Source organism: Culex pipiens, chromosome 2 (genome assembly GCF_016801865.2).
Source record: "Culex pipiens pallens isolate TS chromosome 2, TS_CPP_V2, whole genome shotgun sequence".
NCBI lineage: Eukaryota > Metazoa > Arthropoda > Insecta > Diptera > Culicidae > Culex > Culex pipiens.
The window spans coordinates 90533863-90554739 of NC_068938.1; the positions used below are offsets into that span (position 1 = coordinate 90533863).

The following is a 20877-nucleotide window of genomic DNA, read 5'->3' on the forward strand; positions in this document are numbered from 1 at the left end:
GCAAAACCCACTGTCTGATGGCAATCAGTTTGGCGCAAGTTCAAGCCGGTCGACGAAACCTCATGCATTCGCTTCGGGGCTTCTCGCCAGAAGCGATAGCAAAAAAAAAACATTGAATATCTGTCTAAACGTGTGAACTCTGTTGAATGCTATCGGACATCGCTGATCGCGCGTAATTGCCCCGCGGAGCGTTCCAAGAAGCGCACCTTCGACATTTCTGGGTAGCAACTCCATAGTTTAGCGCTGTGAGGTTCCGGTTCTGACTAGCAACTGCAGGCTCAAGAAGTCAAGCCAAAACCGCGATGCCTTACCCTAGGAAGCTGTGTATGTGATCCCCGATTAGACACTCGACAACAATGGGTAAGCGCTGATGATGGTTTGTCGCGATCAGCCGCGCGATAGGAAAATATCGCTGCTAAGTATCATTTGGTGAACCGGCGATGAAGAGCCACTCGATGGAACGTTTGATGATCTTTCGAATTAATGCTGAGGGGGCTCACTTCAGTATCAACTTTCGCGCACAACAAGTGTTGACCATCGTTGTTGTTTCGAACAAGTGGTAGCATCTTCACCGTCGAAATTGAAGTCAAGAAGGGCTTGAGAGGGTGCTCTCGACTAAATTGTCGTCAAGATGGTGTACCGGGGTGGCTGAGCAGAGCTTGTTATTTTACGTAGAAGTGTTGCTGAGGTCCATCGGAAGAAAAACATTCATAAGTTGTTATTTAGCCATTTTTTGTAACAATATACGTGTTGAACACCTACAACTTTGTAGAAGGGTGCAAGACGATCCGAGTTGATCCTGATGAGTTATTAGCAATGCGATGAAAAGAAATCGGCTTATATACTTGAAAGTATACAAGGGGTATATAAGAAGTATATAAAAAAATATTGTTTTCTAGAAAAATCACCAAAAACCAGGATCAACTCGGATCGTTTTGCACCCTTCGACAAAGTTGTAGGGAATTAAATTTCCTACAAGAATCTCAAACTTGGACAATTTTGGGCGAGACCTGCGCCACCTAGCAGAAAATTACTGAAACGATGTTTTTCCCCATACATTTTCGTGATTTTCCCCATATAAACTTCAACGATGAAAAGCGACCCCTTAGCCTTAACCGATTTGACTCAAAATTGGCACAGATACTTATTTTTGCATTAGGAATCGAGTCAGAGGGTATCTCTGATGTCGACTTTTTTTATTGTCACCCTAGTGATCGTCCATTGTTAAAATACTGGTCACCAACGGCGCCCACCATGTCGGAATGCAGATCTGTCTGTCTTAAATGGGTAGGAAATTGTGGCTGCTACAAAGAACGGGTTCTATTTCTATTGATTTAATTAAATAGACTATACACATGTGTGCATTCATCTAATCTATATTTCGAAATGAAATTCACATCCCAACAAGTTCCTAGTACAGTGGTCACCAAACTATAAATTTGAGTTTCACAAGTCAGAGGATGTGGGGCTAAAAGGTTTTTTTTTCGCGTACCGTACGTGAGGGTGACTATGGGTAAAAAAACAATACACCTCTCGTATTTTTTTAATAACAAAAACAATTTAAATAACATCGAAAATCTATCAACGTAGATTTGTTCTTAGATAGTTGACTAACATTTTCCCAAAATATGGTGGGTTTTGATGAACACTACCTTAAATGCCAATAGTTTGAAAATTGACCCAGTCTCACCCTTTAGAGGGGGTGACATTGGGTCAAATGAAACTAAAATGATGCTCAAATACAACGATATGGTAAAAACAAGTCATCCAACAGTGTTTCTTGTTAGAGGGAATCTCAAGATGCCCCCTACACAAACCTTTTAACAGAATTCAGTTTCATTGAGAAGAATCTGAGAAATGGTAAAATCCGTAAAAAATCACTTTGACCCAATCTCACCTCGCAGACCCAATGTCAGCCCCACTGACGGTACGTAATAAATTTTTAACAAATTATTTTCAAAAAAACAGCAATAAATCAAAGACAAATGAAAACAAATTTGATATGTTTGTCTCTTTCATTGTCTATCCGGAGCTAAACATAATATTTATCTTTAGCTAAACTAGCGAAATTTTTGGTTTTTTAAATAGTTAACAATCGATTGTACTAGTTTTTTTCAGTGATAATTTCAAGTGGTTGCTTTACATTTTACGCTCCCTGATTTGTTTAGGTAACTTAGAACAGGAAACAATATTTTGATGTTTTCTCAGAAATATTGAGTTTAAAATTTATGGAGCATGAAATTTTGGCTGACTTTTATGTGAAATAAAATTTGTAATGCTTAAATAAATCAATTTGATATTAATTTCATATTTTATTCAAAGTTTTTTTTTTGCTGATTTCATTTTCATATTTTTAAGTTATTTTAGTTATTGTTTGCGCGTTAGAGTTGTGTACAAAAAACCAAATATTTTATTATTTTTTCTGGTATAAAAATCTTTTTTTTTAAGTTGATTAGAAAAACGTCGATAACTTTTTTGTCTTCAAATCTTAGATTTTTTAAAATCTAATGATTGTAGAACAACTGCTGGATGTACAATGCATTTTAAAAAACATTTTTTTATTGAAATGTTAAAAACATGGCAAGCAATTCCATTTTTTTTTTTGCAAAGAAAGATGAGTAAACCAAGGCAAACGTGTATGCTAAGAGAGATGTCAGTTGATGTGCCTCTTTAGTATCGATGCTATGAAATGGACTTGTTTTTTTTTTAACCAATGCTCAATATTTATATTTAAATGTTGGCTGTTGAAAAAAAAACAAACTATCCCAACATTCAGAATTTTAGAACTAGACGAAAAAATAATAATGTATTTTTCCTCTCTTTTCTTTTCTAGGTAATTTCCAACCCATCAAGTAAGCCCACAAGCAAGAGTCCTGATTTTCGGATCAACAATCAGAATTGAATCACAGAAGCCATCACATAACTTACTCCACTCGTCAGCGTCACTCACATACAAATATGCTCAGAGAGGAGAGAATCCACCACAGTTGACCGTCAATATTATTTTGCATGGTGGAAGTTGCGGTCAAATGTGTCTTTGATTTTGTGTTAACAAAAAAAATGCTAAATGCTTTGGTTTAAGGAACCGAATCAATTATTAAAACACATCCATTGAAGACGATTTTGAATCAACTTGGAGCGACAAAGCCGAATCGGTCTGTCGGAGTGAATCTGAGTTTGCACCAATCAGAGAGAGAGGAAGAGTAGAAGAGAGAGTGTTCAGTAGAGATCGGTGTGGTAGTGCCAAACGGTAAGAATTCGTCAGAGCAGATTTGCGTCGCGTCCGATTTGTGCTCACGAGTGAAGGGAAGAATTTTGAGCAATCAGAAGATTAGTACAAAAAGGATCCTTGATTCACAACTTCATGGTTTTTCTCCTTTTTTCGGACACAACTTGGCCTCTCCGAAACCGGATTCCAATTACCAACTGCCACCGTTCGAGTAGCAACAAAAAAAGGTGCCACGGGAAGCGAAATTACGAAATGCGCTGATGACAATTACGGATTTGTTACCTTTTTTTGATGAGCACATCGACCCGCGTGCCCGCGCGATTTTCCAGCAATTTATTTGCATACCAAAAACAGCTGAAGCTCAATCGATGCCATCGTTGGCGGTGTCATGAAATCGTTTTGTTTTTCTTTTGTGTTCCAAATTTTCAGCTCTGTGAAGTTTGACAGTGTATGGGTACTTTGTTGTTGTTGTTTTGCTTCAAGTGGGTAATTGGAAAGTTATGCTTATGAGAGCGTTTTGCGCGCGGTCAACCGGCAGATTTCGAGGTGCTAATGACCACCGCCATGAAATGTGATTCGATACGCCGCGGCCGTCCCCAGATTCAAGTGAAGGGGGTCATTAATTTGGCCAACTTTAAATGACCTATACGCGCGCGCATTAAAACAATGCGTTTCGAGTGTTGGTGAACATCTGTGCGAAGAGCAGCGAACCCAAGGAAGATGTGGACCTTCTGGGTAACTGACAAAGAGTCCGCCAGGTCTCTCAACCCCATAAAAGACCCGTATTGCCAGCGCAAATTTTTCGCACAGTACAGTTAGTCTTTAATGTCTTTATGGTTGGGTGTCTTGTTCTGCTATAAATGCTGATTGCCACCCAACAAGCGGTTCACCAACCACACACAGTCGCGTTATTAGCTAACTAGAACGATTAAAACAGCGCTTTGAGGCGGCATGGGACCTCCAAAGTGTTGACATTGTCACGCAAAAGTTCCCACACTTGAGGTCTCTGGCCGCGATGGACGTTACGAAAGAGCACCACTTCCCTTTCGGCGATTTATACGCGCGTCAGCTTTGCAAACATTTTGTGGAACAAGAACTTGAGATCTTAATCTTTTGTGCATACCGGCGGCGCCGCCGGTTGATGCGAAAAGTTATGACCTCCCCCCGCGAAGGTACGCGTTTTGAGGGATTGACCCGCTAGGTTGGTGGATACAATGACTAACTTGGCTTGGTTCTGTCTGCAAATGTCGTCGTAGCGGTATTAGCTGTTTGTCGCGGTACAGAAGAAGTTCAGACTATCCATTGCAAATCTTTCTGTATAAGTCTATTACTAACTAAGAAATAGACGCTGCATTGCTGCAGTGGCAGACAATAAAAAAAAGTCCCACATCATCTCGATCTCACAATCTCCGCTCTACATCCTCCCCAAAAGAACACGAATGTCATCGCCATCAATCGTCCGCATCCGCCCTCCGAATCGGTGTTAAAACATCAATAAAATCGTTCACGGTCGAACCGCTGCGTTGATTGCCACGCTCTGGTGCAGCAACCGGCTTTGACACTTCACCGTCCGGAGAAGGGGGGTGACACTTTAAAAACGCCCCTTTCGGCAGTATCGCGCCAATTCCGGTTGAACGGAACTGCAAGCTGCATCAACACGAAGCTGAAGTTAAGAATCGTATTACCTCTCTATCTACAGGCCCTCCGGTTAGGCCAATCGACCTCGCGGAACCAGCTGGTTGAGTCAAGCGCGAGAGGGGGCGTATTCCGTGCCATTACGCGGTGATCTTTCGGTGAACTCTGTAGGCGATCGCGCGGCATCACTTCTGCTACATAGTAGTATACTTAGTATAGGCTGTTGATACTTGAGGGAACCGTCGTCGTGCAACCTCTTTGTGGGGGTCCCAAGAAGTGCCGCCGTACGGTAATTATGTTTAATGTGTAGTACCACCGCGAGAGAGGAGCGCCTTCGAGGAAGGATTGGAGTCGGAGTCTGCAAACAGCCTTCGGGAGTGGAAGTGGTCCGTTTAAACGTTTTACAAAGTGCTTCAATGTGTTCCGGACCGTCGGACATTGGGCTGATGGGAAATTATGCGCCATTTGCTAGTAATGAGCAGCTGTAATAATAACCTTGTTCTAGTTATGTTTTCATGACGGACGAACGTTCGTGGATTGGGCGATGCTGAGCACCTTTGGAACCTTGTAGCATAAACGATGTAGTAATTGTATTATGAATCGTTTTGAACTTTATGGTATCAAGGATACAGCAATATAAATCTGTGCTAGTGATGAATTTGAGAACCTTTTTAATTCTATGGAATTATTATTATTATACCTTTTACCTAAATCAATTATTTTGGCGTAATTAATTTTTATATTCTTGCAGAGTTAGCTGGACAATTTTGTGATTCTACACTGCCCATGTTCGCATTAGTGTCATATATGCATTTTTGTCGATTTAGAGTTATATGTAGGAATAGCTTCGTTTGTTGTGTTTCTTCAAGCTGCACTAATCATATTTACCACTTTGTTCCAAAAAAAAACTGATTTTCAACCGCAAGTTTGCTTGTCCCATCTTGAATATGTTCAAATATGAGTCCCATCGCGAAAATGTTCACAAATCTGTCTCACTTGGGAATACAGTCGACTCTCTGGCTGTCGATCTTCTCGATATCAATAATTCTCCATCTATCGATGAATTCTTCAGTCCCTTAAATCTGCATACTTCAATTATCTTCATTCCTCGATATTTTCCCTTGCTTGAAGGATCTCTTCCTCGACGGTCCCTTGGATTCTGTTTGCTTTAAAAATCTCTTCCGGTTGTCAATAATTTCACTTTCTCATGGCTTGCATAGACATTTTCTTGGCGAAACGAAGCTTTGAAGGATGTTTGACATCAGTTTGTTTTTGTTTGATGGACGTTGCCATGATTCTCTCCCATAGCTGGGTATCAAGAAAAAGATATTTTCAATCGAGTCTTCATTTCGCATCGTTCTGTAAACTGATGATTCTCTTCCTCGACGGTCCCTTGGATATTGACAACCAGAGAGTCGACTGTATTATGTTCTGAACTTACCAATTTGACTAGGTAACTTCCTAAATTTACGAAGGATTACCATGATCCTTGCCTCGTACACTGTTTTCATTCATTGAAAGTGTTCACAAGTCTCACAACAGTTGAATTTGAACAATTTAAAATTTGAATTTTCCACCTTTTTCAACTAATTAGTTTGTTTACATTTGAAAGTTGCCTCGGTAGCATGATGCGATCGGTTTGGTATGCGAACATTTTGATACGCTATGAAGAAAATGTTAGCAAATCGAGTCCCATAATAAGTACTTTTTTTCAAGAAAATTGTCAATAACAAGTAAACAACTCAGGATTTTTTTTAAAAGGTCCAATAAACCAAATTTTCAATTTTTGCTTTTTGGTTGTTTTCAAATACCCCTGACTCAAGGTGGTTTCAAAAACACCCAAAAAGCAAAAACTGGAAATTTGGTTTATTGGACCTTTTCAAAAAAACTCCAGAACTGCATAAGAAAGAGCATGTGTGATGTTAGACTATTTTCCAATGACATGATTTTATAATTGAAATTAATGAGAAACATTTTTCCAAACTTCCAAGCCCGTTTTCTCAACTTGCTAAAATTAATATGGGACATTTATGCGAACAAGGGCAGTACACCCCATACCGTTGCACTTAAGAAAATCGAGAGGTAGCAATAGAAATAAAGCGAGTTTTAACCAACCAACCAACTTGTCGCACCCGCCATTTCGACGTTCCGAGAAAAACGCCTTTTGATGTTTGACCTTGAATAAACAAAAACGACAGCACGCAATGTAAACAATAAAAAACACGTTTTGTTTGGCTGACCTTTCTGTGCGTTGTCCCGAAGATTGGTTAAAGTTGGTTGCTGGAGTCCCGAGTTATAATTACAAATGTTTGCGGTAGTCTTACTTGTACGTGCGCCAAACGCGTTCTGACCTGAAATCCCTTTGGCCAGTTGTCGCACTTACATCAATTTTCAGGGAGTGACAAGTTAGCACGACAAGATTGAAAATTCTTTCACATAAAAAGTGACAACAATGCACGGAGTTTTTTTTTCAGATTTCGTTGAATATCTCTGGATTGAAATCGAATTTTGGGGATCTGTGAAGGTCAAAAGGTGAGGCATTGTAAGCTGCACAAAATGGCGTCCTTAACTCAATTTGGCCCAAAATGCACGTACAACAAGTTAGCACGACGGCGACGAAATTTGGAACTTTTCTCTACCGAGCTTCGGTGAACCATTCCCACGCTAGCTAGCCGAGCGCGTGGTACCTTAGCTTGAATCGACAAGCCCCGCCCTGAAGAACGTTTGCATCAATCGGATTCAAACGTTATTTAGAACTTCCGGAGCCTTGTCAAATGGACAAAGACCCAGCGCGTATATAATAGTAACAGTATTCCTAATTCCAGTTATTGAAAACCAAACCGATGGCGTAGTGGTTAGCATTTTTGCTTACCAATCCAAAGGACGGGGGATCGAACTCCACCTCGAGCGAATATGCCAAAGGATTTCCTCAAATATCTTAAAAAAAAATTTTTTTTCAAACTGCCAGGATCTGATCAAAATCAAACATTCGTAAAAGATCGGTTGCCATCTGTAATGAATCGCAGCAAAAAAAATGGCATGTCTATTTCAGGACACATTACCGATTGCCTCAGTGCTAATTGATCTATCAACGGCGATCATCTGGCTCGATGCCCATCGCCATCGCCAGCTATGGTAGCAGTTGGGAGACGTTAACATCATTGAGAACATTGCGAATTGACATCTTGCCAAACACAACGTCGTGCTGTCTGCCACTTTCTTCAAAGAGACAATTTTATTGTGGTGCCATACACTGGGGATCGATTTTTTTCCAACTCCGTTGGGAGAAACTTCACAAGAAGTTTTTTTGCTTGTAAATCTTTTAAAGCAGCACAAAATTTATTAATCAAGTGCTCACGACTTTTTGTTACCTTCACCGCAGTTAAACGAATGATGACTGTGAAAAATATCTTTCACAAATCGACTATTAAGCTCTATTAGCAGAATTATATTATTCCATTACTTTCTATGGACCCCGGGTCTACATGGACCAGAGGGGAAATAAGTTGTTAGTTATTGAATCGTTTTTATTTCAACCGCAGCGAAGACCATCATTTGCTCCGCGTGGAAACTATGGCTTTGGGGCAGCACTTGGCACAGTGGCGGTGTTGTTTTGAATGTTACCTGACTTGTAAAATGTTTCACCTTGCTGTTCCTGCCGCTACCGGATCGCGATCGTAACGTACCGTGCGCGCAGGTCATGTAATTCAATCGGTTTTACAACACTACGAATGTTTTTTTTCTTACGCCCAGAAGCATGACTCACGGAGGAATCGTGAACTGTGGGTCAAATGTTTCTGACGCCTGCAGGCTGGGAGAGTTTTCAATGTAATTTGCGAAATGTCAGCCACTCGAGCGGAAATTGGCTTGCCCTATCTTGGGAGTACTTTGTAAAGATAGCAAAAAGGTGTTACAAGTCATGCAATCTCCACCTTACATAACTCTGTTCCGGTTCTAGAACACAACAACAGTTACTCGACTATTACATGAACAATGAAGCATTCACTTTTTATCAGGATTTTTTGTGTAGTGAACAACTTGGGTTCTACAACATCTTCCTGTGGAAATCCCACGGTTCTAAGTTTACTATTCAACGATCCTAATCGCTCATTAACTTGCTCACCATACCGTGCCTAAATTACCAAGCTACCTCATGCAGGTGTCAATAACCAGCAATATTCCCCCTTAATCACATCATATCTATAAACGCCACAAAACTAGATCACATTACATGATACGTTGTTGAGCCTATGAAGTTGCGCAACCGCGAAAGTGTGACACATTGAAGCCACACGCCGACGTTTGATACACCTTCGATTACCGCATATGTATGCTCGATACACCTGTCGTACTACTGGCTTAGATTTGTTTACAGCAGGTGAGGTGTATTCACGTCGTTTCAATTTTCCGATCGCGTGGCAGGGTCTGACAGACCACCCTCCCCCCCGTTGATTCGATAATACGAGGTATCTATTTTGAGGTCCGTTCCAACCGCTTGATCCAAGCTCAAGGTGGGGTAGGAAACATTGAAACGCTCCATCGACAACAAATTGATGGTTCGTCGTTTAACTACCGCTTTGGGAGCGCTTCTTCTCTTCTTCGCCCGTCGACGCCCCCCTCCGTGGTTAACCGATGATACCGACGGTATGGGCTGTCTTACACGTTAAGGGGAGTCTTTTTTCCGCTGGCGTTCGATGGAACGCGACGACGACGGTATGGGTAAAATTCATAAGTATGATAATTTATTCTTTCCAGGCACTGCGTTCGCCTCAGGAGTAATGTTTTGCGAAAAATTGGTTGAAAATGTGAGCTTCAATTCACAGGTTGTATGCAATTTTGACAGTTGAACATGTCAGAAACAGTCCAGATTTATGTTTATTATCATTATTATCATTATTTTCACTAACTCGATATTCACATCCAGCTTGAGCTTGAGATACCCATGGTTGCCCCTTCGTTGTAGAACAGGAACATATTATCCTATCAGCATTACCAAACATACGCTTTAGCGATCTATTGGTGACTATCTTATCAATAGCTTGTAAGAATGCGCTGAAAAGATAAAACAACAAGGTTGTCAAAGCTAGAGCAGGTGCTAATCTGGAACAGTGGCCAGCAACGGCGCCCGCCATGCCAGTTTGTAGATCTCGGAGGAAGGGCAGGAATGTTAGTAAGCACAGTTTGTAACCAAGGCTGGGTTCTATACGATGTCTACACCCTCAGGTGTGCAAGCAAAAACTATTTTAGGACAAGGTAATGGATTAGGTGTCCCGCCCGTGTGGATCAATCGAACCGCGCACTGGACTTTAATCCAGAGGTCGCCGGTTCGAATCCCGCGGCGGGCGCTCTAAAATTCTTTGTGTAAATATGGGTATTCGGCGCCGTCGCTCCGTGCCATACTTTCATACACTTAGGAGCCCAGGGCGGCGAAGTCCTTGTAGATAAAAAGGAAGACACTAGTGGTTGGTACTAGCAATGGTGGCCGACAGCTATAAAGTCAATTTCGTTTCGTTAATGGATTAGGTTATGGTAAAAATTAATCATAGAGTCATTTTTCACGGTGTGTTTCCTAGAACAAACTTAAGATAAAAAATTCGGCAAGTCTGATATTTGGCACCATGGCAGAAGGGCTCTTTCCCGACATTTTGCGGGGTCCGGCGAAATATTTCGTATTATTTTTTTTTTCGATTTTATAGGAATTCGAGTCGATGGAAAACGATTGGTTCATGTTCATATCCATCAAATTTCTTATTAATGGGAGTTCAATCTAGAAATTTTGGAGAAAGTCACTTTTTATTTTACGAAATTGGGTATATCTCTGCTTATATTAAACCAAAATTGATACTTTTTTGGGGAAATTGTTAAAAAAATTGTTCTCTACAATGTGATTAATTCGAAAATGTTTTATAGTGTTGTACGGCAGAGAATTGAAAAAATAATGTTGGGAACCTTTTGGGTAATAAATAACTTTTAAATGAAATATTTAAGTTTAGCAATGTTTCATGCTCGAATTTGTATCCGGGCAATCTGTTGCTGTATTTTCATGACAAATTGTACAAAGAGGATTTTGAGGTTATTACAAAGAAAGCTAGAAAACTGGTAAATTTGGGTTGGAAACTTTTTATTTGAAGTCAAATGTGTAATTTATAGTCTCTTGAGGCACATTCATAAGAAATTTGATGGATATGAACATGAACCCATCGATTTCCATCGAATTTTCTGAAGAAAATTCCTATAAAACCGAAAAAAAAATCTTCAAAAAAAAAGTTGCTCTAGACCCCCCGACGAAATATTTCGCCGGACACCGCAAAATGTCGGGAAAGGGCCCTTCTTTTACGGTGCCAAATATCAGACTTGCCGAATTTTATATAATAATGTTCTCGGAAAAGCCGGGACCGTGGTGTAGGGGTAAGCGTGGTTGCCTCTCACCCACTCGGCCTGGGTTACGATCCCAGAAGGTCCCGGTGGCAAATTTTGAGACGAGATTTGTCTGATCACGCCTTCCGTCGGATGGGGAAGTAAATGTTGGCCCCGGTTTAACCTAGAGGTGTTAGGTCGTTAGCTCAGTGCAGGTGTAAGAGTCATCTCCCTGGGTCCTGCCTCGGTGGAATCGCTGGTAGGCAGTTGGACTCACAATCCAAAGGTCGTCAGTTCGGATCCCGGGGTGGATGGAAACTAAGGTATAAAAAGAGGTTTGCAATTGCCTCAACAGTCAAGCCTTCGAGACACCTAGTTTCAAGGAGGAATCTCGCAATCGAGAACGCCAAGGCAAAGTTGTACAGCGAATAATTTGATTTTACAGTCGACTCTCTGGCTGTCGATCTTCTCGATATCATTCTCCATCTATCGATGAATTCTTCAGTCCCTTCAATCTGCATACTTCAATTATCTTCATTCCTCGATATTTTCCCTTGCTTGAAGGATCTCTTCCTCGACGGTCCCTTGGATTCTGTTTGCTTTAAAAATCTCTTCCGGTTGTCAATAATTTCACTTTCTCATGGCTTGCACAGACATTTTTCTTGGCGAAACGAAGCTTTGAAGGGTGTTTGACATTAGTTTGTTTTTGTTTGATGGACGTTGCCATGATTCTCTCCCATAGCTGGGTATCAAGAAAAAAATATTTTCAATCGAGTCTTCATTTTGCATCGTTCTGTAAACTGATGATTCTTTTTCTCGACGGTCCCTTGGATATTGACAACCAGAGAATCGACTGTAATTTGAATGTTCTCGGAAAAATACACCGTGTTTCACATTCCCATCCACACAAGAAAAAAATATTGATTTATTTCTATCAACAAAAATATTCTTTTAATAGTAGTTTATGCAACAAGTTGCAAAAAGAGGATTTTTTCAGCACGAGTCGTACATTTATCCAACGAGGTTCACCGAGTTGGATAAATACGAAGAGTGCTGAAAAAATCAAGTTTTGCAACGAGTTCCAAACAACATTTTTTGCAATTCCGAAAAACACCCATTGAGTGAAATTTTAAGTCAAATTTTCATGTATTTTGTCAATAAATCGCTTAAATCAAAAAAAAATATCAAAAGTGTTACTTTTCGAAAAGAGTGCTGAAAAGTTCAACTTTTCAGCACCCATTTCAGTGCTGAAAAGTAGAACTTTCAGCATTTATTTTGAAAAATGTTGCTATTCGATTCTGTTATTTTTGGTACAGAAAAGTAGGCTATTTCGTCGTTCAAGAATGACAGGAAAAGCAAGTAGTTTCACGACGGAATTGCAAAAAAATCTTTATAATTTTTTTTAAAAGATTTTCAATTTAAAAAAAAAACATCAAAAATTTTGAGAAATTATCTGGTTATAGCAGGAAAAACTCTCATTGAATTTCAATCTACAATCATTAAATTTCAATAAACAATTTTAATTGTTTTTGAGTTGAAGGTATTTGAAGGACAAAAATGAACAATTTCAAACATTGTTGAACATTGTTTATCTAATTCAAAGCTTGATTTCAAACTGATCGAACACTTTTTTTTTGTTAGATTATGCAATTAGTTAAAAATTGTAATTTGTTTGCTATTCTCAAAAGTATAAAGCATTTCCCAAACCCAACAAAACCGTGCATTACACTTCCATTTACAGAAAACCTTCAACCCTACTTTAATAATTAGATGTCAGGTACGTTGAAGGTACAAGTACACAGAAAACCCACCCTTTTCAACCCCTGAACAAAAACAAAAAATCAACAGTACCAGCCCTCCGCCGCGAAATGTTTCGAAACAAAACGTAAACCTGCTATAATTACCAGCAATATTTCGCCAAACCCAACCCAACCCTTCGCCTCGATCAAAAATCCGTCCCTTTCGTCTTTTAAGGGCGCTTGTGACTCGACAAAATGTGTTGCCCTGAGACAACATCTATTGTGTCTATCGCCATAACCGAACGCCATGATTCACATCTCGTACGCCAAAGGGCAACTTCACACACCGCGACCGCACCGGCGTAAGACCATTTGTCTGGGGGGTTGGAAAACCTCCCTAAATACTTGACACTCGAGCTGATAATTGATGGCTTGAACGATCTCGTTTCCAGTGTGGTGTAGGTACCCGACATCGGAACATTGATCTTGAAGCACTCGACTCGAATGGCGATCGCACTTACCTTCGTTTAGGCCATTTTTATCTGAAATTAGAAGAGAAAACGGGTTTATTAGCGAGTGCACAAAGTTGTTGAAAGGTTGAGCATACACGGAGAAAAAAGAGTTCCCAAAATCGTGAACAAGCGTTCATGAAAATGGGAACCACGAACAAAGTGTTCAAATTTCATGGTACGTTTTTCAAAATCGTACCATGGGATTTGAACACTTTGTTCGTGGTTCCCATTTTCATGAACGCTTGTTCACGATTTTGGGAACTCTTTTTTCTCCGTGTAGATAAAGAGATGTAATACTCGATTTTGACGAAAAAAATAACAGTCAATTCAAACTTTTTAGTTTGATTTTAGACCGCTGGTGGCGCCACCATCGCTAGATTGTTTTTCAGTATCTGTGGTTGGTTTAGGTTTACTAATCTATGGCGAATCTTTTATACACAGTCAAGTTTTTATGCTGATCTGCTTCAGCGCTCTAATTGCTAATGGTGGGCACTGCGGTTGCAATTTTTCGACAGGTCCTTCAGGTTGGTGCTCTTGATTGATGGGGAGACGGTCCGGACCGGAAAGTACCGACACTGGGACGTTGGCCCCCAAGCCGATTCGATTCAGGTCAAGTTCTTTGACACGACGAAAAACACCGCGTCGAAACCATGCTCGCAGCTAATGGGCTGAGCGCGATCATGAAATTAGCGACCAACTCATTTGCCTCTGACCAATGGACTTGACAGTGAGCTTTTGTGGGGTTCTGCTTCTTCAATCAATGGAGTGGTCGTCACCTCGGCCAATGTCAACCCCGCTATTGAGGGATTAGCTGCAATCGAATTGACTGCATAGTTAAATGGCATACAGGGTACTAAAAACACTGTGATGTGAGAAACAATCATCGCATTACACGATCGATTTCAACCGTGATTCGAGATGGAAATCGGCGTGTTTACACAGGTACACATACAGTGGGAAAATCGATTACCGGAGGCAGTCATGGGAACTTGTGCACCATCAATGATGTGGTCAATTGTGGCAGCTGTGTGAGGTAATCGTTGAGTGCATTTTTTGTTAACAGTTGCAGTAATTAGTGATGCCATATTTTGAAGAATTTCGAGGAATTTTTGAATTTAATTTGGAGTCCATCCATCAGGTGCAAGTACGAATATTGACATCTTTGTGCTAGTCAAAATGCAATATTGCAATAATTTAATTCACAAGAAACTGTTAATGCATAATTTAATAAATAACTACTAAACTCAACATGTTTGAAGTTGATGTCAGTAAACGCTTGAGTTTCGTCAAGGTATGATATATGGGAAATATACCCATTTTAAGCCTAATAAGCGGTCGTGTTTGAATGATGCTGGATAATCTGGAGTGTTCCTTGAAATTCACTAAAACCAAGTACACCAACGAGTAGAGCAACTTTTTGTGAACACTGGTTATTTTCACTTTTATTAAAAGTTATGCTATTCCTTTTACAAGCATTTAAAAAAAAATATTTCCCAAATGCATTCCAATCAGTCAAGTGCGTTGGACCACGCCCATTTTCCTATTTTCAGCTTAGTTCTTTTATTCTTCCAGCGCTCTTTTGGGTTTGCTCACGAAAAGTAGCATTTATCGAGAATATTTTCTGGCATCACTGGCTCACTCCACAGGCGCTGCTGGTGGTCATGGCTTTCTACCTAAGGTACTCGCGATTGAGTGTGTAGTAGTGCGGTTGTCAAAATCGTTATCTCTGACTCTCTCACTCCACTGACCTGATGTTGTTTATGTTTTGGTTTTCCTGGCACGGTCCATTGTTCGTTTGTTTTTGTTTTGGTTTTCGTGGCACGGAGTGATGCACTCATACTAATGCAAACCAGGATCGCGAGTCCTATGATATACAGGCTTGGCTGGTGGTGTTGGTGGCCACCCTTTGTTCTTTATTTGCCTTCGCTTCTCGCTCCGTTTTCTTCAGCCTTCGATTGGAATGGGTGGTCAAAATTGAAACGTCAAAAGACTTAGCGCGTTTGTTTTTTTGATGGCGCTTGATAATTATTTACATGTTTCGAGATTATTTTTCAAATGAGTGACTAACTAATGTGCAAAAGAACATGTTGCCGGTAGTTGGAAGCAATTTTATATCTTAAGCGCTTTGAAATCGTTAGCGCAAGTGAAAAGATATTGATGGCGACTTTTGTTAAGCAGCTAACCTTTGATCTTGCGTGTGGATGTGTGTGCCACCAAAATGATGAGAAATGGTCTCGCAAAATAGAAATTATGATCAAAAGTGCATTAAATTTGATCTTTTTGGCCAGTAAGTAGCATACATTTGCGTACCTACTCGAGGCGGTGCTGTTGCTGGTAAGTTCATAGCCTAAATTGTATTTTTGGAGCTTTAATCGAGCATCAAACTCTCCATATGATGAAGATAGGTGTTTGATTAGAAAGGGTATATTTCCCCTATTTGTGCTCCCTGAACATGCTTCAATCGACAGAATCGAATTTTAGTTAATTTCCTGCCAATAAATAAAATTGTAAATATCGAAGAAACGTCAAAACACGCGACTGCCGAAGGGTTAAAAGCGAACCCACGATTCACTTACCCGAACTTTTATACTTTGTCCATCTGAATTCCCAAGAAACATTGAAAACTAATTAGTGAACCCATTAGTGATATTTAATTAATTCAGTGTGTGATAACATTCCCACCTTAAACCACTGTCCGTCACTCTATCACCCTTGAACATCTCAACTCCAGCCAGTTGTCAGTTGGCTTTTCGCCCAGCATCTCTCGGACAAACTTTTTCAATCCAAGACCCAACAAAGGGCTCACTTTATTACTTCACATGTAACTAAATGCCTTTTCAATGGAAGCTGGGGGTGCACTCGAGCTCCCATCCCAAAACGTCAAGTTCCGGCATCTGATAATAAAACATCAAACGGAGCAAATTGGTCGAGACGACGAGCGGGCAGGTGGCGCCCTTTTAATTGACACGCGTGGGTCCACAGATTTATGACAGTTGGGTGGGGGTCTACTGACTTGATCATGACCGCGGCAAGTGGTGGGAAAACTCCGGATAACTACTTCACTTTAGGCCGCATTGTATTCAAATTATCACCAGCGACCGGATCTTTAGTGTCTACAATTGAAGCTAAACCCCCCTGGTACAAAGGGGGTAATGAAATCACTAGGTTTTGCATACCTTTTTCCTAACAAAGTTGCAATACCTCATGTGCGTTTGCCCAATCCGAGCGTGTAAAGTGACCCCTTCAGGTCACATAGTTAGCATTTGAATATTTTTGAGTGAGACTTAAATAGAGACCCTAAGTAGGTCCCAAAGTAAGTCGCGTTGCATAACGACGCGGTTGGAGGCCGAAATTGGGAGAAACTAACTGTCAAAATAGTAGCTCCCCGTGTGTATCACAACGGTTCAAAAGTAGAGCCGGCGACGGGTGGCCACCGGCGGATGACGTGCGGTGGACATCTGGTGATTTATCAACCGATCTAACCATCATCATTTTGCTGCTGGCACACACAATTAGGCACCTTTCTATAGTCGTCACCGCCACCGCAAAACCGCGTGATGTCTAACATTAGCTCACAGCAAAAAATCCGATGGTAAAATCGCATGCAAAAGCATGCACATCACCTTCGTCAAAATAAACACTTAATATTACACACTGCATGTACAATTTTTGCAAGCAATAAAAAAAGTAGCAACCGACAGGATTCAAACCCAGCACCAACAGTAAGGACTGGCGCCTTAGCCCACTCGGCCATCAGACCGATGTAAATTTGAAAGGATAAACGCATATATGGGCTTGACATTTCGGTCAAGTAGGTTTCCCATACTGATGGGCTACATATTTCAGGGTGTAAAATTAAATATAATTGCATAAAATAATGCAATATTTATTTTACACCCAGGCCTTTTACACGCAGCTGGATTACTACTTTTTTAGCTGTGTAGGGGTGTAGCGGGTTGGTGCAGGAGTCGTTATGGAGGGGTCAGATTATGTCCTTTCTAATATTTTAACATTGAATAGACATTTATTTTAAATCTAAACTAAAGTAAAATGAAATCGCTTTGTGCCGTTTAAGTTTGTACAGTCGAAACTCCGTGTGTCAAAATTTTAGGACCATCGAGAAACCGAGGAATCAGGTTAAATAACGAAGTAAACGAAGGATGCTGTTTGGAGGAATTGAAGAAGCCATTGATAAAATGAGGAATTAATTAATTTTTTTCTGTATTTTTTAATTTGTTTTCATCTTTGTAGGGGCCTTCCATAAAAGAAGCAATTTTGTCAAAGAAATGGCTAATTTTCCATCAGAAACTAGTTAAAATTCATCAGTTTCTGCTGAATATTACATTTTTACACATTATTTTGGTAAAAGTACTCGAAAAATTGATAATATTCACCCAACCACATTTTCAACCTTCTAAAATTCAACTTTATTTACTGTTTATCTCGAGAACAGAATTTATGATCAATGAGGTCTTCACCAAGTTGTAGGTATACGTTAGACCAATTCGTACATAAGTAGACAAAGATAAACTTAAAAAAAGTATTGTTAATCAAAATCTTTTTAACTCAAAAATTCAATAAGCGCATGAAAATACTGAATTTTTTTTTATATGTTTAAGAGGATAAAATAACAGCTATTTACCAATCTCAAAGCAGCAAGAGCCAAATATACTCAGAAGTATTGCCGATGTTTAGAAAAATACAGCTTCAAAATAATGACCAAAAAAAATGTAACCTCATTTTTAAACATAAAATTGATATATGAATAGTAAAGTATTTTACAGAAATCTTGAGAAAGTGTTCAGTTTTCAAGTTAAATACACTTAAAATTTATGTTTTTAGCCAAATTTAGCAATTTTTTTTTTTTAGATATTTTTGTTCCTAATTATACTGTCCAAAAATGAAACATTTGAGAAATTTTATTATCTTTCGGATAAAAAGCATTTGAGAAGATTTTTTAATAATTCTTTAATGTTTCATTTGAAAAAAAATAAATTGGGCCCTTTTAAAATGTAAGTCTTAAATTTGAAACTTTGATAACTTTTTATCAGAAAATTAAAAAAAAAATTACTTTATTAGTTTATTTTTGACACTGCACAGTGATCCAAATCGCAAAATTAAGTGGAAAATTGATTTTCCGAAAAATGGTGAAGTTTTGGTGCTTTGGTGTCTTCAGAAAACTTTTTGTAAATAGGCTTGGTTGAAAATTAGGTTGGTTCACGATTAGGGTGATTTTGAAAAAAAACTTTTCAGGAATATTTTTGGGATTTTTGTCTTCTAGAAAGTTGTTGAGCATGCCAATCCAAACAACTTTTTCGAAGACACCAAAATTTTATCTCGTAGACTAGGCCTTCTACGACCAAATTTATAGAAAGCATCTGAGCAAACCTTAAAAAAACAGTTTTTAACGTGACAATTCAAGGTTAAGTTGTAGAGAAAAGTGATATTCGGGGCACCTTTAGAGCTCTAAAAACAACCTTTTTTAATTTTGACAAGTCAATTTGGACTTAAGGGTCAAATTTAAAACTCAAATATCTCGAAAAGGCGCAAGCCACATTTTAAGCGCCAGTTTGCATTTGAAAGAGTTTTTCTTTAAACTCGAGATCTTCATTTGAAAAAGTCTAATTTTCAAGGGAAAACCATATGGGACCACCCTAACGAAATTCGAAAATTGTTTACTTAACAAATCAATGGCTATGTCTATTCCATGAAGTTAACCACAAAGATGATTCGTTGAAATGGATTCAATTTAAACATTTTTTTAACAAATCCCTCGACATCAACCCCTAGCACGGGACTGTTGGTATGTTCAGGTGATATACTGAACTATCTTGGCCCGGAGCGGTGATCTATGGCGGCCAAGCTGTCAAAACGTAACATTCCACAATAAGGTGCGATGTTAATGATTTAACGAGTAGTCAGGATTGGTGAGAGGGATTAATTAGATCTAGTCGGTCGTGTACAGATTATGAAACATTTTTCTTTTGAGGTAAACCGAAACACTAACGCTCCTTTCTGTTCTTCTCCTTCGCAGACATCGACACAATGACACTGGGCCAGGCCAAAGGCGGGACGCGGTCCCGGAGAACGTCCGGACAACCCAGCAGCAGCAGCAGCAGCAACACAAACAGTAGCAGTAGTCCCCTGCAGATCATTTGCATTTTCCAAACTGTGATAGTATCGTTAGTGGTAGCCCTGTTCCTGATGCCCACCGGGATCACCAGCTTGGAGAACGGCCTGGCGCGGACACCGCCGATGGGGTGGCTCTCGTGGGAACGGTTCCGCTGCAACACGGACTGCGAGGGCGATCCGGAGAACTGCATCAGGTAATACGATGATTTCGGGTTTCCGCGTGAGATGTAACAAACACCGCGCGCGCAATACGAAGCCACCAATTTCGTGGTACTTAATTTTGGATTTTATGACCGAGTGAGAAATGCATCGATTAGCCATTTCTTCGAAGGAAAACTAAACCTTCGACGAATTACGAAGTGATGACCACCGGAGTGAATCATTAAAAGCTTCCGCGGACCGCACCCATCACTATTAGCTTGACCAGGGGTGAAGTCTAACCCTTGAGCACCCAACGAAGTTTAATGAAAGATGAATCTTATTTTTGAAAATCAATTTGATATAAAGGAAAATTAAATTCTAAAAATTTTGCGAAAGAAAACCCTTATTTTTTCCCAATTATAAATTGAAAAATGTTCTTCGAGGGTTACCACCGCTGGTCACGGAGAGTGAAAGATGGAAAGTGAAAAAAGCCATGCTCGTAAAACGGTGCTGGTTGATGACCGTGGCGTGCGCACGCGACTTGGAATCACCTTACACCGCGGCGCGTTGGTTGTGGTTTGGGGTCTTCTTCAGTGCCCAGCTGTAAGGAAAGATGGATGAATGATGAGACGTGAATTATGTTTTATTTATATGTGATCTTCATGACACGTGCTACCGAGTTTGAGGTGCCGCGATGAGCCGCAGCGATGCAGGTGGCGTTTGAACAACATGGTTTGGCACGCTGAAGTTTATGAGGTTGCAATAAAGGGGGACGTCTTCCGGCAGAAGAAGCGACTTGCGTGTTAGGTTGGCTTGTTTAGCATCTATAAACTTAAATTTTCAACAAAAAATACTTTAAGGTTTTTCATCAATCATATCAGGACGTGGAACATGTATTTTATATTTTGGAGTGACCTTGGAAATGATGGATGAACATTGCAAGTTGTTTTGAAAATAACGTCATGATTCGAAATCCGGAGACTTAGTAGCATATCATTTTTGTTATAGCTGGCAAAAAATCATGTAATAAGTTGGAAATGAAGAAATATCAACAGGATGTAGTATTAACAGTCAGTTTTAAGAGAATGCATGCAAAATATGTCTTTTCTAACAATTTTTCATCAGAATTTGA

General features: G+C 39.9%; 2 protein-coding genes across 4 annotated transcripts in view; one reads left to right on the forward strand and one right to left on the reverse strand.

Annotated features, from left to right (window-relative positions):
- Positions 1-20877, reverse strand: part of LOC120416305 (6-phosphofructo-2-kinase/fructose-2,6-bisphosphatase 1-like) — a 183589-nt gene that overhangs the window by 112550 nt on the left and 50162 nt on the right. The window contains exon 2 of one of the 2 annotated variants that reach the window (XM_039578025.2): positions 13482-13502. The exons of the other annotated variant lie outside the window; for it this stretch is intronic. Within the exon in view, the coding sequence (XP_039433959.1) occupies positions 13482-13502 (21 nt within the window). The remainder of the gene's footprint in view (positions 1-13481; positions 13503-20877) is intronic. 2 annotated transcript variants of the gene reach the window in all.
- The window catches only part of LOC120416306 (alpha-N-acetylgalactosaminidase), a 107479-nt gene that overhangs the window by 74296 nt on the left and 12306 nt on the right, over positions 1-20877 (forward strand). The window contains exons 2-3 of one of the 2 annotated variants that reach the window (XM_039578029.2): positions 2834-2852; positions 19507-19798. In XM_039578029.2, coding sequence (XP_039433963.1) covers positions 19518-19798 — 281 coding nt within the window. In that variant the 5' untranslated portion in view covers positions 2834-2852; positions 19507-19517. The remainder of the gene's footprint in view (positions 1-2833; positions 2853-19506; positions 19799-20877) is intronic. The other variant, XM_039578028.2, reaches the window with a different exon arrangement.